The sequence below is a fragment of the Podarcis erhardii genome (genome assembly GCF_964252035.2).
Source record: "Podarcis erhardii genome assembly, chromosome: 7".
In the NCBI taxonomy this organism is placed as follows: Eukaryota; Metazoa; Chordata; class Lepidosauria; order Squamata; family Lacertidae; genus Podarcis; species Podarcis erhardii.
In genome coordinates this window covers 1,834,581-1,854,797 of record NC_138511.1, presented here as the reverse complement: position 1 = coordinate 1,854,797, position 20,217 = coordinate 1,834,581, and the positions used below count along the sequence as shown (strand labels likewise).

Sequence of the window (20,217 nt, the reverse complement as noted above, 5' to 3'; positions counted from 1 at the left end):
ACTGTCAGGAAGTTCTTCCTAATGTTTAGGTGGAATCTTCTTTCTTGTAGTTTGGAACCCTGGATAGAAAAAAGCTATCCTGGCTTCTGATTTGATCCCAGAATGTGCCACTTTTCTTTAGGACGTCCCTATTTTCATTGGAGAAATGTTGGAGGATATGGTATACCACTCTTCATCTGAAAATCACAGGAGGGTTCACAACATAAATGGGGAGCCACCACAGAAAAGACCCTTTCTTGTGTTGCCACCTTCTGGACTTCTCTGAGGGCAGGGCACACAAAGAAGGGCCTCAGATAGCGATTGCAGGTCTGGGTTGATTCATATGGCGAGAGGCAGTCCTGAGCTGTTTAAGGCTTTAGAGGTCAAAACCGGCACTTTGAATTGGGCCTGGAAACTAATTGACAACCAGTGCAGTTGGGCCAGGATCAGTGCAAAATGCACAAACCGTATTGCCTTGTGAGCAATCTAGCCACCAAATTATGCACCAGTATAATGCAAAGTGTAATGAAGATGTCTAAATGTAAGCATGATGAATAGCACAATAACAATTTATAATCTGCTGCATGGTGATGCTGGGGAGACAGGCAAAATCCTTTTTCACATGTGGCATGGGACCAGGGGAAGAATTTGGTCTATACATAGGGCAGCAAGTTTGGGATTCACACATCCCAGTTTTTTTGTTTTGTAGAAGGTCCCATGTGCAAACCCCAGCACGTGGCTGGTGATGGGAAAAACCCTTTGCGTCTTTGAACCTGGAGGTCCATTGCCAGTCAGAACAGGTAATATGGGCTAGATGCTAAAATAGTCTGAATGGATATAAGGCTGCTCAATTTCTCCATATTCTGCCATTGCTTTTCATTAGAAGGAGCAATGAGCTACATAAGGCACTGGAGGCCCGCCCCAGACCCCTGAACACCCAGTTTAGAAGATTTCGCTTGGTCTTCCCTGCACACTTTGTATCTGTCAGACCTCAGATGACTAGTTAATGGGAACCACAGGGGAGGAGAGTGCTGAGCGATTGGATGCTGCTCAGGGGCTTCCCAGAAAGAGGCATCTGGTTATCTACTGTGAGAACAGGATGCTGGGCTAGATGGACCATTGCTCTGATTCAGTAAGGCTTTCCCACATGGGCTAGAAACTTGGCAATTTAAAAAAATGAAAGCCAAAATTTTCAGGATGCTGAATCCTGAAGCCAGTACCAAAGCTTTTCTGTAGTCATATGGAATCACAAGACAGTAGTGGTCCTGCACTGAGGTGTTCAGAATGCAGGCCACCAATCCGTTTTTCTTTTTCTTTTGTTGTTAACCCTAACTGTTGCCAGAAATCAGACACTTCTGAGAAATGATTAGCTGTGCCATTAGCCCCCCCTCCCATCCTGTCCAATTTACCATCAGGGCTGCTGAACCATCACACAGGGAAGTTACAGATTAGAGAAAAGTGAAGTATAGCAGGCCAATTCCAGCAAGTTCTTAACAGTGAGGACAAACAAATAATAAACCAACTCTAGTGAAATGACAGAAGCAAACAAAACAGCCATTGTCCACAGCAGAGGGGGGTAGGAAGAGAACCAAGGAGGTGAAGAGGGGGTGGAGAGAGAGAGAGACACACACACACACACACAGAGAGAGAGAGAACACACACTTGAAATATTCAGGCCTTGCTGAGCTCTAAAGCGCTCAGCCCCTTTACACCCTTCAGCTTAGATCTACTGTTTTCTGTGCACAGACACGGGCAAATGATTGGCATGCTCCACTATTTTCTTTCAGAGAGACTTAAGTTGTGTTTTCCTTGAAGTTCCATTCTTCTTAACATACACTGCACACCATTCTCTTGAAACGGAAGAGCTTGTGTTTTCAGTGTTCCTAAATGCTTGGCTTCAGAGCACATAAAACAACTCCTCCTGGAGGTTCTTCCTGCTCAGCTTCTGCAGAGTGACCCTAAGAGCCTCAGGGGCTGATTCACCTCCTTTCATTCTAATTGTCTCCAACGGACTTAGGGCTCATGCACACTTTCTGTTTGCCACACCACTTTCCCCCAGAAAAACTCATGGTTTAGTGCTGAATTGAAACAAATGGCAACTGGGTGTTCAGCGGGCTGCCATTTGTTCTGATTTTGTGATAAAGAGTGGGTTTTCTAGGAGGAAGTGGCAGGGCAAAAAGGCAAACAAATACTTGGATCCATGCCAAGAAAGCACAGGACAAGCAGGAAATTGGTCGGAACTGTTACGGCTAAAATCTGGGTGCGGGGCTACTCTGCCACCCAGCTCGTCGGACTAAGTGTCCACGGGTCCCTGCGGAAGAAAATGAGCTCAGCCGGGCACAGGAGCAAACTACAGAAGATCCAAGTTTATTGCGCAACAGGTTCAAGACCAGATTGAACAGCGAGAAAGGGGTGACATAAACTTTTGAAACTTCCCTCCATGTCCCAGAATACAGTGCAAAATACATCCCAGTTACATCATGAATACATTAAAGAGAGCTTGGGTTACACAGATTACATCATGAATACATTAAGAAGAGGTTGGGTTACATGGATTAACATATGGAGGAGGGAGGGGGGAATATGCAGAACTGGAGATATGCGCAGATAAACACTTCCTGAGTACCGGGGATAAGAAGACAATGGTCCCAAATATGCATAGTCTGCCACCTGGCATTGCCTGGAGGAAAGGCTTGGCAGAGTGATTTGACAGGATTAGGGTCTTGACACTTTGCTTGAGGGATTATGGAGGACAGGGGAGGTGTGATGGAGTCCTAGAGAAATTGAGCAAATTGGCACATTGAGTTTCTATGAATTTTATAGATTTTAGTCCCTTTTGACATTGACAATTGGGAATAAATGGATATATTGTAGCGAAGAAGAAGGTAAAGAAGACATGCCCCCCCCCCCCGTATCAGACCCATGCTTTCTAGGCACGAGGCAAACAGAAATGTCACTTTCATGTTGATTAGGCACTCAAGGAAGCTGGAGACGGAGCCCTTGTGACCCAAGACCACTATACCTCTGATCCTGGCTGAACCTGGATTGAAGCTGGGGCTGTTGTTGTTGTTAATATACCACCCTTCATCACAAGATCTCAGGGTGATTCACATAGTGGGCGTTCTACCACTGTGATGGCCCATCCCCAGATGTCCTTTAGCAATAGAGAAATGTATCTTGTTCTGAGCCCAACCATGAGTCCATCCGTTCTATCCATTTGTCTACATTGACTGGCTTCTGCAGTCTTTCAAATAGGAGTTGATCTCAGCCCCACCAGAAGATGCTGGGGATTGAACCTGGGACATTTGGCATGCAAAACTATGGCTTGTCCCACCACTCCTACAGACCCCCTGCATGTAGGGAGAAATTTGTTGCTGAGTTGTAAACATAGGGAGGCTTTAATGGTATCTCAGTGCACTCAGATTTAGGTTTACTTACCAGGATTTAACTCCAGTGATGTCAAATGGGTTGGGTTATGCTGTCAAAAGTTCTAATAGTACTTTTCCCAGGGATGGAGGAGGCTGGCTAATTAGTGGGTGCTTTTAGTGTTTAAGACAGTAAGTGCTTGGGGGTTTCTTATTATTATTTCTCCTGAGTAATTTAGTGGGAGTCTCGGACTTGATGACTGGTCCAGAAGAGCTGAGAGATCAGAGATGTGTATGCTGAAAAATCAATTGGTGCATGGCTGTCGGATCTCCAGCTGTCTTTGGAAATTTGGCAAAGCTTGAGATTTTGTGCCATTAATTCCCAGCACCTGACCTAGTATTCTGAGAAATTTGCATTTCATTTTGAAAAGCAAGCAGAGTTTCTAGTCCTCTTTATTATGGAAATAGATTTGAAAACATGGAGGCTGTGCCTACAAAGGACGGAGCATTTGCACCACTCTGTGCATTGGTTCAGTAAATGCAAATTGGGTTGTTGCTCTTAAAAATGAAGGCAAAACAAAATCCTCTAGTATCCTTGGCTAATTGCCAGCTCTGGATAACAATTGCCAGTGGTGCTGGCAAGATGCAAGGAATACCAACAGCCGGAGATGAGCAAGCTATCCAAAAATTGCTTTAGATTAACTCAGACATTATTCGAGTTGCCATGCAAATAACTGGGAAGTATCAGATATCCCAGATATTCCCTGCTGCCACACAGTCAAACCCAGAGGCTTATAAAAATTACCTGCCCATCTGTGGTTCCTTCTCCATTTCTAAAAAAAATGGTCCTTCAATTCCTCAGCCTCAAAACACAAACTCCCCTCCCCATCCATTGGTGATGGGAACAGCAGTGAAAGTGACCAGGGAAGTTAGAGGAGGTGCAGAGGAAAGAGTGGGATCTACGGCTACCAGTGGCTACCAGGCCTGCTGGCTATGTTCCATCTCCACTGTTGGAGGCAGTATGCCGCTGAATGCCAGTTGTGCTCAGGTTCTGGTGGCATCTGGTTGGCCACTGGCCTGGTTCAGCAAACTCTTCTTGTGTTCTTATAGCTCAAATATTCTTCTGACTCAGAGATACTAGAGATATAGGGAGGGAAAGGAAACTTCTCAGAACACACAGTTCTCCCTACAGACCCCTGCATTTCATCAGCAAGGACACTTGGGGCTGGGTTAAGGGAGGGAGGAAAGCAGCCCTCCCATTGCACTCCTTCCAAGGCATTTGGCTCTGAGTTTCATGTATTGGCCCTCCTGGCTTGCTACACCAGGAATTGCTTGCATCAGCTGCCAGACCCTCTGCCTTTCCTTTTAGCTCAGTGTGTTTGGGGGCTGTGATGATGCATCTCTAAGCCCTTAGAAGGTATTCTGGGTAGCCCAAGAACACCACAGCAGGACCTCTATAATACCTTACTGGGAGGAGAGAAATGCAGGCTACGGTATATATGGAATGCATTTTTGCCAGTTCTGTTGAAATAGTCCTGAAGTCTATGAAATGCATTTTGGGGGATTTGATCTATAGGAAGCTACCTTCAGTGCGCTGCTTTGGAGGCATTTGTCACCACACTCCCCTCCTCACCCTGGAAATCACTGTGATGTTTCCCTTTCACTTTGGAAAGAGGCAGTGTAGTATAGGGATCTCAGAGAATTCTACTGGAAACAGAAATGGAGGCAGAAAGGAATCGTCAGGAACAGAAATCATATAAACAAATACAAATGGTCTTTGTTATTGTTGTTTTAAACTGCAATATAATGTAAGTAATTACTTTCTTCTCTGTATTGTTTTCCCTTGAAGGGCACTGAAATAAATCACATAATTAATTGCATTAGGTATGGCCCTAGCAGAGTTGAATGACATTGGTTTTAGTCCAAGCTGAAATGTAGTGGCATGGAAGCAGCACTGATTGTAACAAACGCTGGGTGAGGTGGAAATCTCCAGGGACAGAGGTGGTATCTTGGCTCACTGCTCTCCACTTCCTCCTCAAATTGACTGTCCAGTAAAACAACTCGATGGTCAATCAGCTGCAGCAGTGAGTTTGAAGGATACCCTCATTTTGGTCAAGCCAATTGCTCTCAGTCTAACCAGCTCCAGAAGGTTAATGAGAAGATAAACTTGGACAACTGCCAGCAATGCTGCCCTAAGAACTTTGGGAAGGGTGAATAAGGTTGAATAAAAGTGTAGAGCATAAGTGGGGAATGTGGGAATGTTCAGGGAGGCAGGAGAGGATATATTGTTTAATTATATTCTTCCCAACTTGTGTTAACAAGTTCTATGATTTAGGTGAGTAACATTCCCCTTTTTAAACTTGCGCAGTGGATAACTTGTTTAAGCCTCTAAAGTAAGTTTCCTGGTAATTCCCCTTTATTCCCTCATGAAAAGATAGACACGACACAGTCTTGTATAAAAGTCTAAAAGAGGTTACTCACACACATTCTGTTCACAGATGGATCCCAGAAGGCAGACTTGTTACAAAATATGTACACGTTGAATCTATCCCATAAGGAGATAGTTCCTTTGTCCTCTCTTGAAGCCAAGAGAGCATCTCAGGCTAAGCAGATGTTGCTTCTTCGAGGAATGGAGTCAGAGAGAGAGATGGCTGCCTCCCCTGAGGTATTTTGTTACCTGCATAGATGAGGTCACGCCCACCTCTGGTCACATGCAGAGGAAGTCTGTCCCAGCCCAGGAGGAAACAGGAAGTTCTGATTGGCTGGTCCAGACATCCCCTTTTATGTCCACTCTAGGAATGTTGTATTTGACTGCTCTGTGTTTCACATCCCACAGGGAATTCCAAAGTGTTTTTGGAATACAACCCACCCTCACCTATTGGTCATACTGGTTAGAAATGTCCATCAGAAAAAGCAGTAGGAACTGCTGCAGTTCACACATTTGTTGGAGGTCAGAAATAGAAATTATGCAAGTTAATATGGGCAGTATTAGCTGGTGGTTTTTGTCCATTGGAATGTAATGAAATTAAGTACATTAGTTTCAGCCATAGCAGATAACAAGATGAGCAGCATAGGTTTTAGTGGAAGATGAGGTGTAGCAGAACAGAAACAGTGCTGGTTGCAATGAACAAAGGCTGCAGAGGAAATTGTTGCCTGTTTACATCCTGCATGCTGTTTGGGGCTGGTGGGAGCTGTAGTCCACTAGCCAGTTGGGAAAGTCTGATCTAAGATGTATAGCTTTCATTTTGGTTCTTTTAAAAGGGCACACCTTTATCTCTTGCTTTTTTGGCTTCAAAGCAATCCATCACCCCCTCCCCATGTCAGTTGACATTCTTATTTGCAGCCCAGTTTTATGAAAGTGCAATGGAGTTCAACCAATTATACTGATATAATTACAACATAAATGTATGTGCCCTTGCTTTGCATCCCAAGTAGCACTTTTTGTGTCATATTATTCTTATTATTGCTATTAAATATTGATTCCCCCCCCCTCTCAGTTCCCCTTCCTTTTTTGCCCTCTGCAGTCCCCGCTGCCAAATTATTAGGCCGGACCCGGGGGGGGGGGGATCTTGGAAACAAATGAATTAGGCACAGTACTTTGATGCACATTTCTTTTATTTGCAACATTTTGGGTATAGAATTTTGATTGTACCTATGAATATTACTTTTTGCAAGTGTGCATGCAGCTCTTACAATAAAGCTAAATCTTCAAGGGATCTGCTGCAGTCAAAAGTGAGACTGTGTAGCTATGGCAAGAATTGTGGGCAAATAGGAGCCCCTTGCCAAGTCATGGACCTCCTCTGTTGGGTGTTATTCTTCCTGGCAAGGCTGCTCACCTGTGTGCAAACTAAAATGGGATCTGAAAAGGGCAGCTCAGCATCTGCTCTGTGCAGCAGCACCTGAAGCAAGATGTGCAGAGGAGTAGGAGATGGCTCATCCACTCAGTTCCCCTGAAGAGACCAGCAGGTTTGCAGGAGCTCAGGGTCAGGCAAAGTATCTATAGCAGAGGTTCCCAATTAGCTAATTACGGAGGACCCCCCGTTTTTCAAAAGCCAAGCCACGGGCCCCCTCCTTTTGAAAATTTTGGTAACTCTATGGTAGTTACCTGTACAAAACAATTTTTTGAACAAAATGTGGGGTAGCTTATTAAGATAAGCACAGGATTTTAGATATACTAAAAACATACTAGGGCTGAACAATACCTCATTTTCAACATTGTGATATATCAGCAGTTTAACATTGTGATATTCTGATATATCACGATATCTGAAATTGGAGATCAGGTGTGGGGAAGAGGGAAGGAGCAGTCATGGAGATCAGGTGGGTGGGGGAAGGAGAAGAAGCAGAGTCACCTCCACCCCTCCACCGCATGGGAAGGGGAAGGGATTGGCTGCCCTGCTCTCCCTCAGCGTGAGGGAAGGCAGCTCACAGTATCAGCATTATTGGCTGAGATCATTGTGTGATATTGGCAGTGCCTTGAAATCGGCTTCCCTGTTCTCCCTTGCATGAGGAGCAATATATTGATGCATATTGCTGGGTCAAAATCATTATCACAGTGTGATTTCAAAACTGATTTTGGCCAATACTGTATATTGAAGAATCGCACAGCACTAAAACAGACCATAAAATTTGTGATATTACCATACAAAAATTTAGTTGGGGGGAGACAAGAGATGGGACTGTGGACCCCCTGGGTGCATTCCGCAGACCCCAGGGTTCTCCAGACCCTAATTGGGAACCACTGGTTTATAGGGTGGTTGCTTATGCATTGTCAAAAAAATACCAAGGGGGGGGGGAGCAAAAGGGGCACAGCTGTGCACAATATTTGCATATGCTTATATGTGTAGATCAGGCTTCCTCAACCTTGGCCCTCCAGATGTTTTGAGACTACAATTCCCATCATCCCTGACCACTGGTCCTGCTAGCTAGGGATCATGGGAGTTGTAGGCCAAAAACATCTGGAGGACCGAGGTTGAGGAAGCCTGGTGTAGATGCAAATCTGGGCAGCTTCTTCAGCCTGAGGGCTACGTGCCACTCCCAGTGTTTTGCGGGAGGGAGCAGCTTTGCAAGAGTGAAACTTAACGTCTCTAAGCTTTACGAACACAGTGGTACCTCAGGTTAAGAACGTAATTCGTTCTGGAGGTCCATTCTTAACCTGAAACTGTTCTTAACCTGAGGTACCACTTTAGCTAATGGGGACTCTTGTTGCTGCCGCCGCGCAATTTCTGTTCTGAAGCAAAGTTCTTAACCCGAGGTACTATTTCTGGGTTAGCGGAGTCTGTAACCTGAAGCGTCTGTAACCCGAGGTACCACTGTATGCCAGTGTGGGGAGAGCTCTTTTATGACTGGCAGGTCTAGCTTGTTAATCACAGGGAATAATATTACCAAAAAAATCAACTCCTTCTAGTTCTTCCCACCATAAAATCAAATTCAAAGATGTGTAGCTCAAAAGCCCCTCAACCTATTTGTCAGCAATTTGGCAGGTTTCTTATTCAGGGACTCCTCTCAGATGCCTACAGTTTACAACCTATTTGCCCACAAAACACGCGGAGAGATTATTATCCTATTTTTTACACACTCAAAAACTGTAATGGCTGACTTTTCAGGAAAACTTGAAATCTCTCCCCCAAATGGAAAAAATGTTGTTGACACTTTATTTATTTATTTGTTTGTTTAACAAAATAAAGGTGCCCAGCATGAAAACCCCTGGGCCTATTTACTGTATTTTGGCAGGATTTATCCACTGCATGCCTGCAAATTTCTTACATATCTGTCAAAAGGAAACAAATGGCACTTCTTGTTTTTCCCACTAAGGAGAGATGAAGTGGACTTTGAAGGACTGTAAGCCAAATCTGGGAGCCTGTCTAGCTCTTGAACCAAAGTGGGCTGTTTTTGAAACAATGAATCAGTGTCTGAACTTCATGTGTGGTTGGTGCACATTCCTAATTGGGAATATTTCTGCAACATCACCAACTGCGTACCGTCTTCTGACATTTCCCCCACAAGGTCTTCAGAAATGTTTTGCCTGTTTATTGACATCCTCACCCACTTCTCTTTTGGTTCAGTACATTGAACTCAGTGACTTTGGCTGCATATACACCATACATTTAAAGCACAAAGAATCCTGGGAACTGTAGTTTGTTGAGGGTGCTGGGAATTGTAGCTCTGTGATGGCTAAACTACAGTTCCCAGGATTCTTTGGGGGAAATCATGTTTTTAAAATGTACTTCAAATATATGATGTATATGCAGCAGAATCACCTGGCCAGATCTGACTGACTACCTAGCAGGGCGACAGTATACCGGTCGTGACATGATGATCCCAAGCTAGTTGGAATTGCCCATGTGGCTTTGTGCTCCGCTCATTGTTGCAAGAGGTAGACTCCATGCCCATTTTGTTTCTAGATTTGTTTATACGTAGACTCAGATTGCTGTATTGGTGAATTATTTTAATTTGGCTCTATTGTAAACTACCTTGGGAGCCATTAGGATGGTCTATAAATAGAGTATATAAACAAATAAATAATATAGGCACAGGAAATGAGCCATAGCTAGAAGGCGGTGTGGCGGCATTGAAACACCAGAAAATAGCTGGAAAGTGGACAATTGATTTTTTTTGGGGGGGGCGGGTGAATATTGTTTCACTGAAAAGATGTTAGGGAAAAGATTTCTCTCCCTCCCAACACTGTTTCTGGCCTCAAAAAGACAAAGAGAATATTCAACATGGGCCTCATCTAGCACAGTAACTTGCAGCAGAATTCAACACACATCTTCTCCTATGGAGCAACAAGTTTAGAAATAATAAAAATAAAAATATAAAAATAAATTTTATTTATATCCCACCCTCCCTGGCCAGAACCGGGCTCAGGGCGGCTAACATCAAAAAATATATAATACATTAAGACATAAAATCTAGCAATTGACTGAAATACAGCTTAAAATCAAATTAAAATCAAGATAAAGGAAGCTGCCTTAGACCTTCACCTTTGGCTGTCATTATGCTGTGCATTTCCCAATCCCATGGAGAAAGAGGTCAGGCAAAGCTGATCATAGGTTCCAAGGCCATGGAAGTAGCAACTTACTCCCAGGAACACTAGAAATAGACTAAGGCTTTCCAAGCCTCTATCTCCAGACTATCTCCTCCAGACTCCACCCCCTTGTACAGAACCTCAGAGCCTTAAAGGACCAGCTCTCTGCCCTGAAGACAATCACTCCTCTCTCCTGCAGCCTCCCTCCAGATGCCCCGCCTGCACTGCTGGACTTGTGATTTGCAGTGGGAGGCACCTGTTCTTCAAGCTATGGGGAAGGTGCCTGAGAAGGGTCCAGGCTCTGCCCTGCAGAGCTCCCTTGGTGGCCTGGGAGGTTCTTCTTGAACTTTTGTTCAACAGTCTCAGACACAAGGGTCTTCCTAACTTCAGAAGTCAGCTCTGAGCCCTGACCCAGACCTGACTTCCCATCTCTGACTCTGGCTCCATGAAATCTGCTATATTTAGGGGTCATGTCATAAGGTAAGAAGTGTGAGACATGTAGGAGCCTTCAGTTGGCTTCTCAGGTCCTTGCTAGGATTTGCATCTTGATTTATCAATAAAAAGCTACCTTCATACTGAGTTAGACCATTGGTCCATCCAGCTTAGTGCTGTCCACACTGACTTACCAGGGTTACAGTTCCAGCCCTATCTGGAAATGCTGGGATTGAACCTGGTATCTTCTGAATGCAAAGCAGATGGTCTACAACCAAGCTATGGACCATCTCATGACCTTCTTCCGTATAGAATTTCAGCCTTAGAATGTAAGCTGGGAATGCCTTTTCTTTATTCACACTCAACCTTAGGTAGCCTTAATAGCAGGTTCAGATGTCACCCCTCCCAAAAAAAGAATAGAAAAATGCATGAGTGGGGCTGCAGGGGCATATGTTCTAGCCCCAATCCCATTGCACAGGGCTGCCATAATCCCCTAATGCCTACACAGCATGTAAAGGGAGTCTTGTACACACATGGATCTCTTTCAAATGAACAAGATGCAACCCTAGCTTAAGTGAGGGCATATCCTGGCACACAGTGGCAAAAGCATGGATGGTCTGTTTGTGGCCACTCTGTGCATCAGTGATGGGGCAAGTCTGATCCATGTGACCTTGCAGCCTCATCATATAGGCCACATTCACACCTTGCATTGAAAATATTATGATAGCACCTTATAATCTTGTGTCTTGCCCCAAATAATTCTGGAAGCTGTACTTTGTAAAGGGAATGTGGCCCTTGGGCTGAAAAAGTTCCCCCACCTCTTAGGCTGATAAAAGGATGCCTACTCATTTCTGAGTCAACAACACTTGTGAATTCATTAAACACTTGTGTATCTCATTAGAAGGATTGAATGAGCCCAGCACCCCCATTCCACCCACCCCTTGGTTTCTAGCTTCTAACCTCATCTTCGAATCTGCTTAGAAGGGAGTCTCACCCTTTAAGGAGCAATTTGCTACTCCCCCTGGGCTCCCCCTTGCTCTCAGTGGGTGATCTCCAGTCACCCAGATAACAAGGGAGGAAGGAACAGCGATGCCAGCTTTCCTTGAAGCAGGTCATCCATGAATGAGAGGGAATCTTTACTGAAAACTGCAGGAGGACACAAATATTTTGAAGGCTCTGGTAAGCTCAAGTGAGTGGTACATGTTCATTGTTTCCTTTGAGAGAAAATCCTGAAATACAGAACCATCACGGCACTTTTCTCTAGCTGGAGAGAACATGTTTGGGCGAGGGATTCAAAACTACAGAATTGTCACTTCTGGTTGAGCATTTCTTAAGAAAGACGCCCTGTTGTGAACAGTGTGCCAAACAATTGTCTCTGCAGATTGCTTTGTGACTGAGCCAGTATCAAATTTTCATTTACATCTGCAGTAAACAACTTTGCATTAATGTTTGTAGCTCCAGCATGGAGTTAGCAGCATTTCTGTTATCTCTGTCTCGTGTTTCCTACGAAAAGCGAAAGTCAAGGCTGTTGAGGTGTGGCAGAGCCTGGCAGCATGCTGCTAGTTTGCTTATTGGTTTATTTAATTATTTCCACTTACTATCTAAGAGTGTATATACATATATTCACACACAAAAGTAGAATAACACCATGTCAAAAGACATAAACAGTATCCATATACACAATGCTTTTTTCTAAAAAAAAATGTTTAGGGTTACTCTCATTTTGACTAAAGAAAAATCACAATTTTATAGTTCAAATTGGGAAAAGTAAATACAGTAAATGGACAAAAGTACAAAGATTCACAAAATGTTTAAGGTACCCCTGCGTCCCTCCAGGAAAAAAGCACTGCATACATCTGATGCAGTGGACTGTAGTATAGGAAAGCTTATGCCATAATACATTGGGTAGCCTTTAATGTGCTACAAAGCTTTTTGTTGTATTTTCTGCAAGAGGCTCACACAGCAGCCCCTCTGGAAATGGTTTTTGTAATGTCTAATTTATGCCTTTGTTCTGAAAAGTACAATGAAAAAGGATTTCTTTGGTGGAATTTGGGTGGCAAGACATATAGCAGTGGTGGCAAGACATATGGCACGCTTCGCCCCAGCAGGGCAGCTGCTTCTGTGCTGGGGGTGAGGGGGAGAGTAGGGCTCAAGTGCAAGCAGGAGTGGAGGCAGGGATCTCTCAGAAGTGGAGTGCACTTTGTGCTGAGAGATCCCCGCCTCCACTCCTGCTTGCTTGCAAGTAGGAGCAGGATCGGGCAGCTCATCTAAGGAGCGCCTGGCTGCTTTCAGGTGGTGCAGGGGCTCTCAGATGCAGCTTCTGGGCTGCCTCCACCTTCCCCAACCCCAGCAACTATTTAGCCTGGCTGCCTTCACGGGGTTGCAGGGGATCTGATGCGGAGGTGGGGGCTGCTTTAAACTTCTCCCTTGAGGGGAGTGCAGCCGCGTACCCCTCAATGGAAAGTGTAGGGATCCTGCACCTCCCCAGTTGAGCAGCCCTGATCCAGCTCCTGTTCCCATGTAAGCAGCAACACTGCCTAGCGGAGCAGCCCGATCCCACTCCTACTCGCCTGCAAGTAGGAGCAGGCGGGGGGTGGCAGCGGCAACATCCCTTGCCTGCTCACTTTCTGCCCTGGCCCAGCCTTCCCTCACTCAGTGCCGGAGCTGCCAGAGCTGGAGGAGGGGGTGGTTGATGTTGTGGCTGCAACGGCAGCGTTGGAGGGTGGCAGGTGCCTTTCCTCACTAGGAAAATGGAAGTGTGGCATTCAAAATGGAAGTTATACTCAGAAGAGAGCATGTTCGACTTCCAAAAAAAGTTCCAAAACTGGAACACTCATTTCCAGGTTTGAAGCGTTCAGGTTCCAAGTAGTTCGAGAACTAAGCTGTTTGAAAACTGAGGTACCACTGTATTTATTTCCCCCGATTTGAACTGTATTTATTCCACCCCAACCCCCGTGGTGATTTTCTTGAGTCAAAATGAGAGTACTTCTTAACATTTATTTTAGAAAAAAAAGCACTGAGTTATACCATAAAATTATATATCAATGGGGAAATAATTTAATGAAGAATGTAATGCAATAACTTTTAAGAAGGATTATTTAATACAACAGCAGTCATAAAGAAGAAGCATGAAACACACAGAAAAGAAGAAGAATGACCAATAAGCAAGGGAACACGCCAAGGCTGCCCGCTGTCTCCTTTAATATTTATTTTGATCTTGGAAGTACATTGGTACCTTGTTTTGAGTCCAGGATCTGTTCCGGAGCCCCGGATGCTCAACGAAAGGGAACCTAACCCGACGAAAGGGACTCTCGACAAAGTGCCGCTCTGAGCACACGTGTGGAGCGGTTTTGTGCTTCTGCGCATGCTTGAAGTGTGATTTTGTGCTTCTGTGAGTGTGCGAGTGGCAAACCCGGAAGTAACCCATTCCAGTACTTCCAGGTTTGCCGCAGACGTTCCATGAAATGGATGCTAAACGGGGCGGACTCAAAACGAGGTACCACTGTATTAAGTAAGATGATATGATAAGATAATATGATTAAAGGAATAACACTAGGAGAAAGGGTGTATAAAGTGAAGGCATTCGCTGATGACCTGCTGGTGATGACAGAAAACCCTAAAGAAAGTCTTCATAGATCAATTGAGGTGATGGAAAATTTTGACAAGGTGGCAGGTTTTAAATTGAATAAGACAAAAACTAAAATATTAGTCAAAAATATAACAAATGAAGAAAGAGCAGACTTAGAAAAAACATCAGGATTAAAGATCTGCCAAAAAGCTAAATATTTGCGCATTTGGATATCCTCAAAAAATATCAACTTATACCAGGATAATTATGTCCCAGCTTGGGCTGAAATCAGAAGAAACTTGGATACCTGTAGCAAAATTAAATTATCCGTTTTAAGAAGAATCTCTATAATAAAAATGAATGTGCTCCCCAAATTATAATTCCTTTTCCAATCAATTCTGATACTGGGTGGGACAGACCGCTTCAGGGAATGGCAATGATACACCTCAAAATTTATCTGGCAGGGGAAGAGGCCTAGAATAAGACATCAAATACTCATTGACACTAAGGACAGAGGAGGCTTCTCACTGCCAGATATAAGACTGAACTATGAGGCAGTCTGTCTCACCTGGTTAAGGGAATGGTGTATACAGTGGTACCTCTGGTTATATATGCTTCAGGTTACATACACTTCAGGTTACAGACTCCGCTAACCCAGAAATAGTGCTTCAGGTTAAGAACTTTGCTTCAGGATGAGAACAGAAATCATGCTCCAGCGGCGCAGCAGCAGCAGGAGGTCCCATTAGCTAAAGTGGTGCTTCAGGTTAAGAACGGACCTCCGGAATTAATTAAGTACTTAATTAAACCCGAGGTACCACTGTAATGGGGAACCCAGACATTAGATCTTGAAGGATTCAATATCAGATATGATTGGCATGCATATCTGATTTATGAAAAAGCTAAAATACACAAAGAGTTTACCAATCACATCATTAGAAAATCCTTATTTAAAGCCTGGGATAAATATAGAGACCTTCTAGAACAGAAGACACCATGGTGGATCTCACCAACTGAGGCATTAGCCATAAAGAGGAAAAATTCAAGTAGGAATTGGCCCACCTACCGAACATTACTTAAGAAGGAAGGAAACCAATTAAAATTAAAAACATTTGAAGAAGTAAGGGATCAAATGAGTGACTGGTTTCAATACAGTTGCGAACTTAATTCGTTCTAGAGGTCCGTTCTTAACCTGAAACTGTTCTTAACTAGAGGTGCGCTTTTGCTAATGGGGCCTCTAGCTGCCACTGCGCCGCCAGCACACCATTTCCGTTCTCATCCTGGGGCAAAGTTCTCAACTCTTCCAGATTAGTGGCGTTTGTAACCTGAAGTATTTGTAACCTGGGGCTTTGTAACTTGAGGTACTACTGTACTATCTATTGCTTGAAAGATTTAAGGTTGACAAAAAAAAGGTTTGAGGTAGAAAATACAAGATTTGAAACAGATGTCATTAATTCCAAAATTAAAACACTTTCTAAGGCTTACCGACTCCTCCTTGACTTCCCAGAGGAGGTTAAGTTGGCTATGATTAAATGGGCCCAAGATCTAGGCCACACTATACAGATGTCCCAGTGGGAGAATTTGTGGAAGGTAAATTAGAGGTTTACTGCCTGTTACTCTATAAAGGAAAATATGCAAAAAATGTTATACCAGTGGTACCTGACCCTGCCCACCTAGAAGTTTGAAAGCACGTCAAAGTGCAAGTAGATAAATAGGTATCACTCCGGTAGGAAGGTAAACAGTGTTTCCGTGCACTGCTCTGGTTCGCCAGAAGCGGCTTAGTTATGCTGGCCACATAACCCGGAAGCTGTACACCGGCTTCCTTGGCCAGTAAAATGAGATGAGCGCCGCAACCCCAGAGTCGGCCACGACTGGACCTAACGGTCAGGGGTCCCTTTACCTTTACCTGACACCACATAAACTCTCACATAAACACACCAGATGTTTGTTGGAGATGTGGGGAAACAGGAGGCACCATGTTTCACATATGGTGGACCTGCCGAAAAGTCAAAGAGTTCTGGAATGACATGTACTCAGAACTAAAAATAATGCTAAAGGTAAATTTTCCTTAAAAACCAGAAACATTTCTTTTGAGTATTACAGGTACAGATGTCCACAAGGGCTTAAGAAAAAATTTTCTGTACACAACTGCGGCCACGAGGGTGCTTATTGCGTCATATTGGAAAAATGACAAACTTCCTACTAGAGATGAATGGTTACTCGAACTTACAGAATATGCAGAATTAGCCTCTCTTTCTGAAAGATTCAGAGACAAACCTAGACAGGAGTTCATTCTAGAATTGGATAACTTCAAGAACTACTTGAAAAATAGTTGTAATGTAAGCGCAGTAGTTCCCTTTGAATGATTTCTGTAAATTATATATATAAAGGAAAATGACATCAAAATAGAAAAGAGAATTTTTACAAATAATAATAACAAATTAAAGTAATATGTTTATTACAAAGCGAAACATGGAGAGAATGGGAGGTCTTATGTTTGGGTAGAAAACACGTAGTTGAAATTATATGTAATTTTCTTTGTGAGCATAGATATCCTTATCGGACTGACTGAAATGAAGATAACGTGTTGTATATACATGAAAAATGATTAATAAAGCATTTTTTTAAATGAAACACACAGAAAAAATGACATATACAGGTTAAATTGCCGTGTTGACACTTTGCGTTAAATAAGTGGGTTTTGGGTTGCAGTTTGGGCACTTGGTCTCTGAAAGGCTTGCCATCACTGACATATAGCAATAAAACTGCTAGAGGCCAGTATGGTTTCAAACTGGATGGGAGGGGGGCACATGTTGAGATTCTTGCATTGCAGGGGGTTGGACTAGATGATCTTCGGGGTCCCTTCCAAGTCCACAATGCTATGGTTCTATAACATTCTCTTTTAAAAATATATATAATTTTTATTAATTTGTCATGAATATGGGCCACATTATTACAATGTAACATTATTACAATGGGGTCACGAAGAATCGGACACGACTAAACGACTAAACAACAACATTACAATGTCAAATCATACCAAATCATAATACAATTTTTAAAGCCAATTATACATTCCAAATTAAACAAATTTAGTGACTTCCTGCGTTCTTATCGTCCGGAAATAATTATTCCTAGGTCCTGCGCATAGTATTATCTATAATTCAAATACAGCAATTCCAAACTTGATCCTGTCTTCTGTTTTTGCAGCCACTGGTATAATGACTTTCACTCATATTCAAAAAATCCATATCCATTAACTTGCAAGAGGGATTTAAAGTCTGTTGATTTAAGGGATGTTCTATGACATTCTCAATCCTGAAATCAGAAGTAGCATAAAATGTAACTTTCACATTTAAAGCTCATTTTCACTCTTTTCTGTACTTCACTTACGAGAAGCAAGTTCTTCTCAGATGGATCGGACTGACTTCTTCTTCTTTGGCGATCCCTCATAGCCGAGTAGGATTGTCTTCCAAAAACACGGATTTTAACAATGAGTCCTTAGGTGACTGTGGAGGCCAATTATGGACCCACACATCCTTCCGCAGTGGGGACATTGGTTTCCTGGTGGGAGTTGATCACAGTGAGGGTTTGCCAAGTGTGCCTTCCTCTTAGCACGTTTCTCCCTTGTGTCCTGAGTTCGAGTGTCAGCTACAGTTCTACATTCTACATAATTGCACAGACTTTCTTCCAATAGTCTAATTCAGCTGTAACAACAATTTTGATTTTATCTCCAACTTTTCCTCAGTTATTTGCACAGCTCTTTTCATGGGTCTTTGTGAAATGCTATTTTATAACTGCTGCAAGTAAGACAGCGACAACAACGATTCACATTTTTTTTATTGTTTTCCTTTCTTTTTTCCCTATAAGCAGATGAAGTCATCAGATATTGACCAGGAATTATTCACAGAAAGCTACTGCAAAGTGTGCAGCGCTCAGCTGATATCAGAATCGCAGCGTGTGGCTCATTACGAGGTAAGAAACATCTGGAGGGCTGCAGTACCTCTGGGCTACAAAGAGGTCTGTAAGGGGTGCTCTCAAATATCTCCGATTTTCCACTGCTCAGTGCAAACTTTGTACAATTGCTGTTGTGAATAGGCATTCTCAATGGGCAGCAGGGTGAGAATCTTATTGTTGGATCCACAAAAAGAAAATAAGGAGAATGGGTAGGATCCAGAGTAAGGCTGTGCACACAGCATACATTTAAAGCACATGACTTCCACCAAAGAGTCTTGGGAACTGTAGCTTGTTAGGGGTGCTGGGAATTGTAGCTCTTTGAGGGGTAAATTATAGTTCCCAGGATTTTTTTGTGTGGGAAGCATTGTGCTCTAAATGTGTGATGTGTAAGCAGCCTCTGTAAATTGGTCTTAGGTCCCACCAAAATCAATGGGACAAATTATTCATCATGACCTAAGCCCCATTGTTTTCAATGGGAACTAAAGTCACCTAAATTTGGGTGCAGTTCTATGACCCTGGCTCCCAGGAACATGGGAAATCTCAGATATCCTGCTCTGACATTAGAGATTATTTTATATCTGCTGTGTGTGAGGCTGCAACATCAGAGAATGAGATGCAATGGTGAATTCTCACCTCCTGGGCCAATTGGCATCTGAGCAGTGACAAGAGAGCCCAAAGGGGTGTGTGTTTGCCCGTGGGGTGCCAGGGGAGGGATGAGAAATAGCTGGGTGCCAAAGGATCCAAAGCCACCCCAGTCTCCTGGCACATCCTTATGCAGCAGGGAAAGTTGGATATTCCTCCTGATTTTTCCTCCAACCTCATTTCTATCCTGCTGGCAATTGGATGTGGATAGTTGAACTGCCTTCCTCCTCGCAGCCAATGCCCATTCATCTGAAAGTGAGCCCCATTAAGCTCAATAGAACTTAAATTGGGTAGCCTGGGATTGTGCTGCAAATTTGGCGCCATCCCTGTATATGCTGGATTGTACAGGGATGTTTGTTTAGGGATGGTGAGCATTTAAAGCAATTGGAAAGTTTATTTGTTTGGAAAATTCCATTGCAAAATTTGGAGATGTATGAATTTTGAAGAATAGCTACATTTCATTTCATATTGTTTTGGAAAGTGAAGATTATGTAATTTTGCATTAAGATGTCAACTGAACTGAATATCTCATTCATCCTCAATGGTGTGTCAGATGTTTTCAGCTTTCTATTATAAATGTTAAAAATTCACAGGCTAAACATACATTCAGGGTTTTTGTGTGTGTGTCTGCTAAAAGACATGTTAAAGGGTGTTATCAACTTGCTATAAAACATGTAGCAACACACTTCAGACTTCATTGTAATAATACAACTGAGAGCATGTCTGTCCTGATGATGAGCAGGTCATGGCTTGAGCGAGGGGTCCCTGCGAAGTGTGAGCAGTGGGTTTCTATATGTTTTGCTCCTCCTGTTTCCACAAACCTGTCCTGGTCTGCCTGGCAACTTCAGAACAATATGACCAAGAGAAAGTGTTTGGAAGGAGCCCTTAGAATGCTGTATTGATGGTGTCATGTGACCCAGAGGAGAGACTGGTCATTGATGAGTGACACTAATGGAAACAAAAGGGCGTTTGACTGTAGGGGTGACTAATTTGATTCAGTTTGCAATCAAAGGTGAACCGAATTCACACTTTCTGAAATAATGTGTAAACCAGAACAAAACCATCCTTTGAAATGTGCACTTCTATGAATTTCTCAATGCAATTATCCAACCAAGTAATGTGTGTAAAAATGCATATACTAGGGTAAACTGTGGATAAACATCTACATATTGGTGCAAATAGCAGCCAAAAATACATTATATTAGGGGGAAATCACTATGGGAAAAGGTGTGTTTTATGCAAAATTGTAT

The 20,217-nt window shown here is 43.2% G+C and overlaps 1 protein-coding gene across 3 annotated transcripts in view; it reads left to right on the top strand.

Moving 5' to 3' along the window:
* Positions 1-20,217, top strand: part of ZMAT4 (zinc finger matrin-type 4) — a 303,234-nt gene that overhangs the window by 44,341 nt on the left and 238,676 nt on the right. For all 3 annotated transcript variants that reach the window (XM_081870079.1, XM_081870080.1, XM_081870078.1), the window contains exon 2: positions 18,242-18,343. In XM_081870079.1, the coding sequence (XP_081726205.1) occupies positions 18,242-18,343 (102 nt within the window). The remainder of the gene's footprint in view (positions 1-18,241; positions 18,344-20,217) is intronic.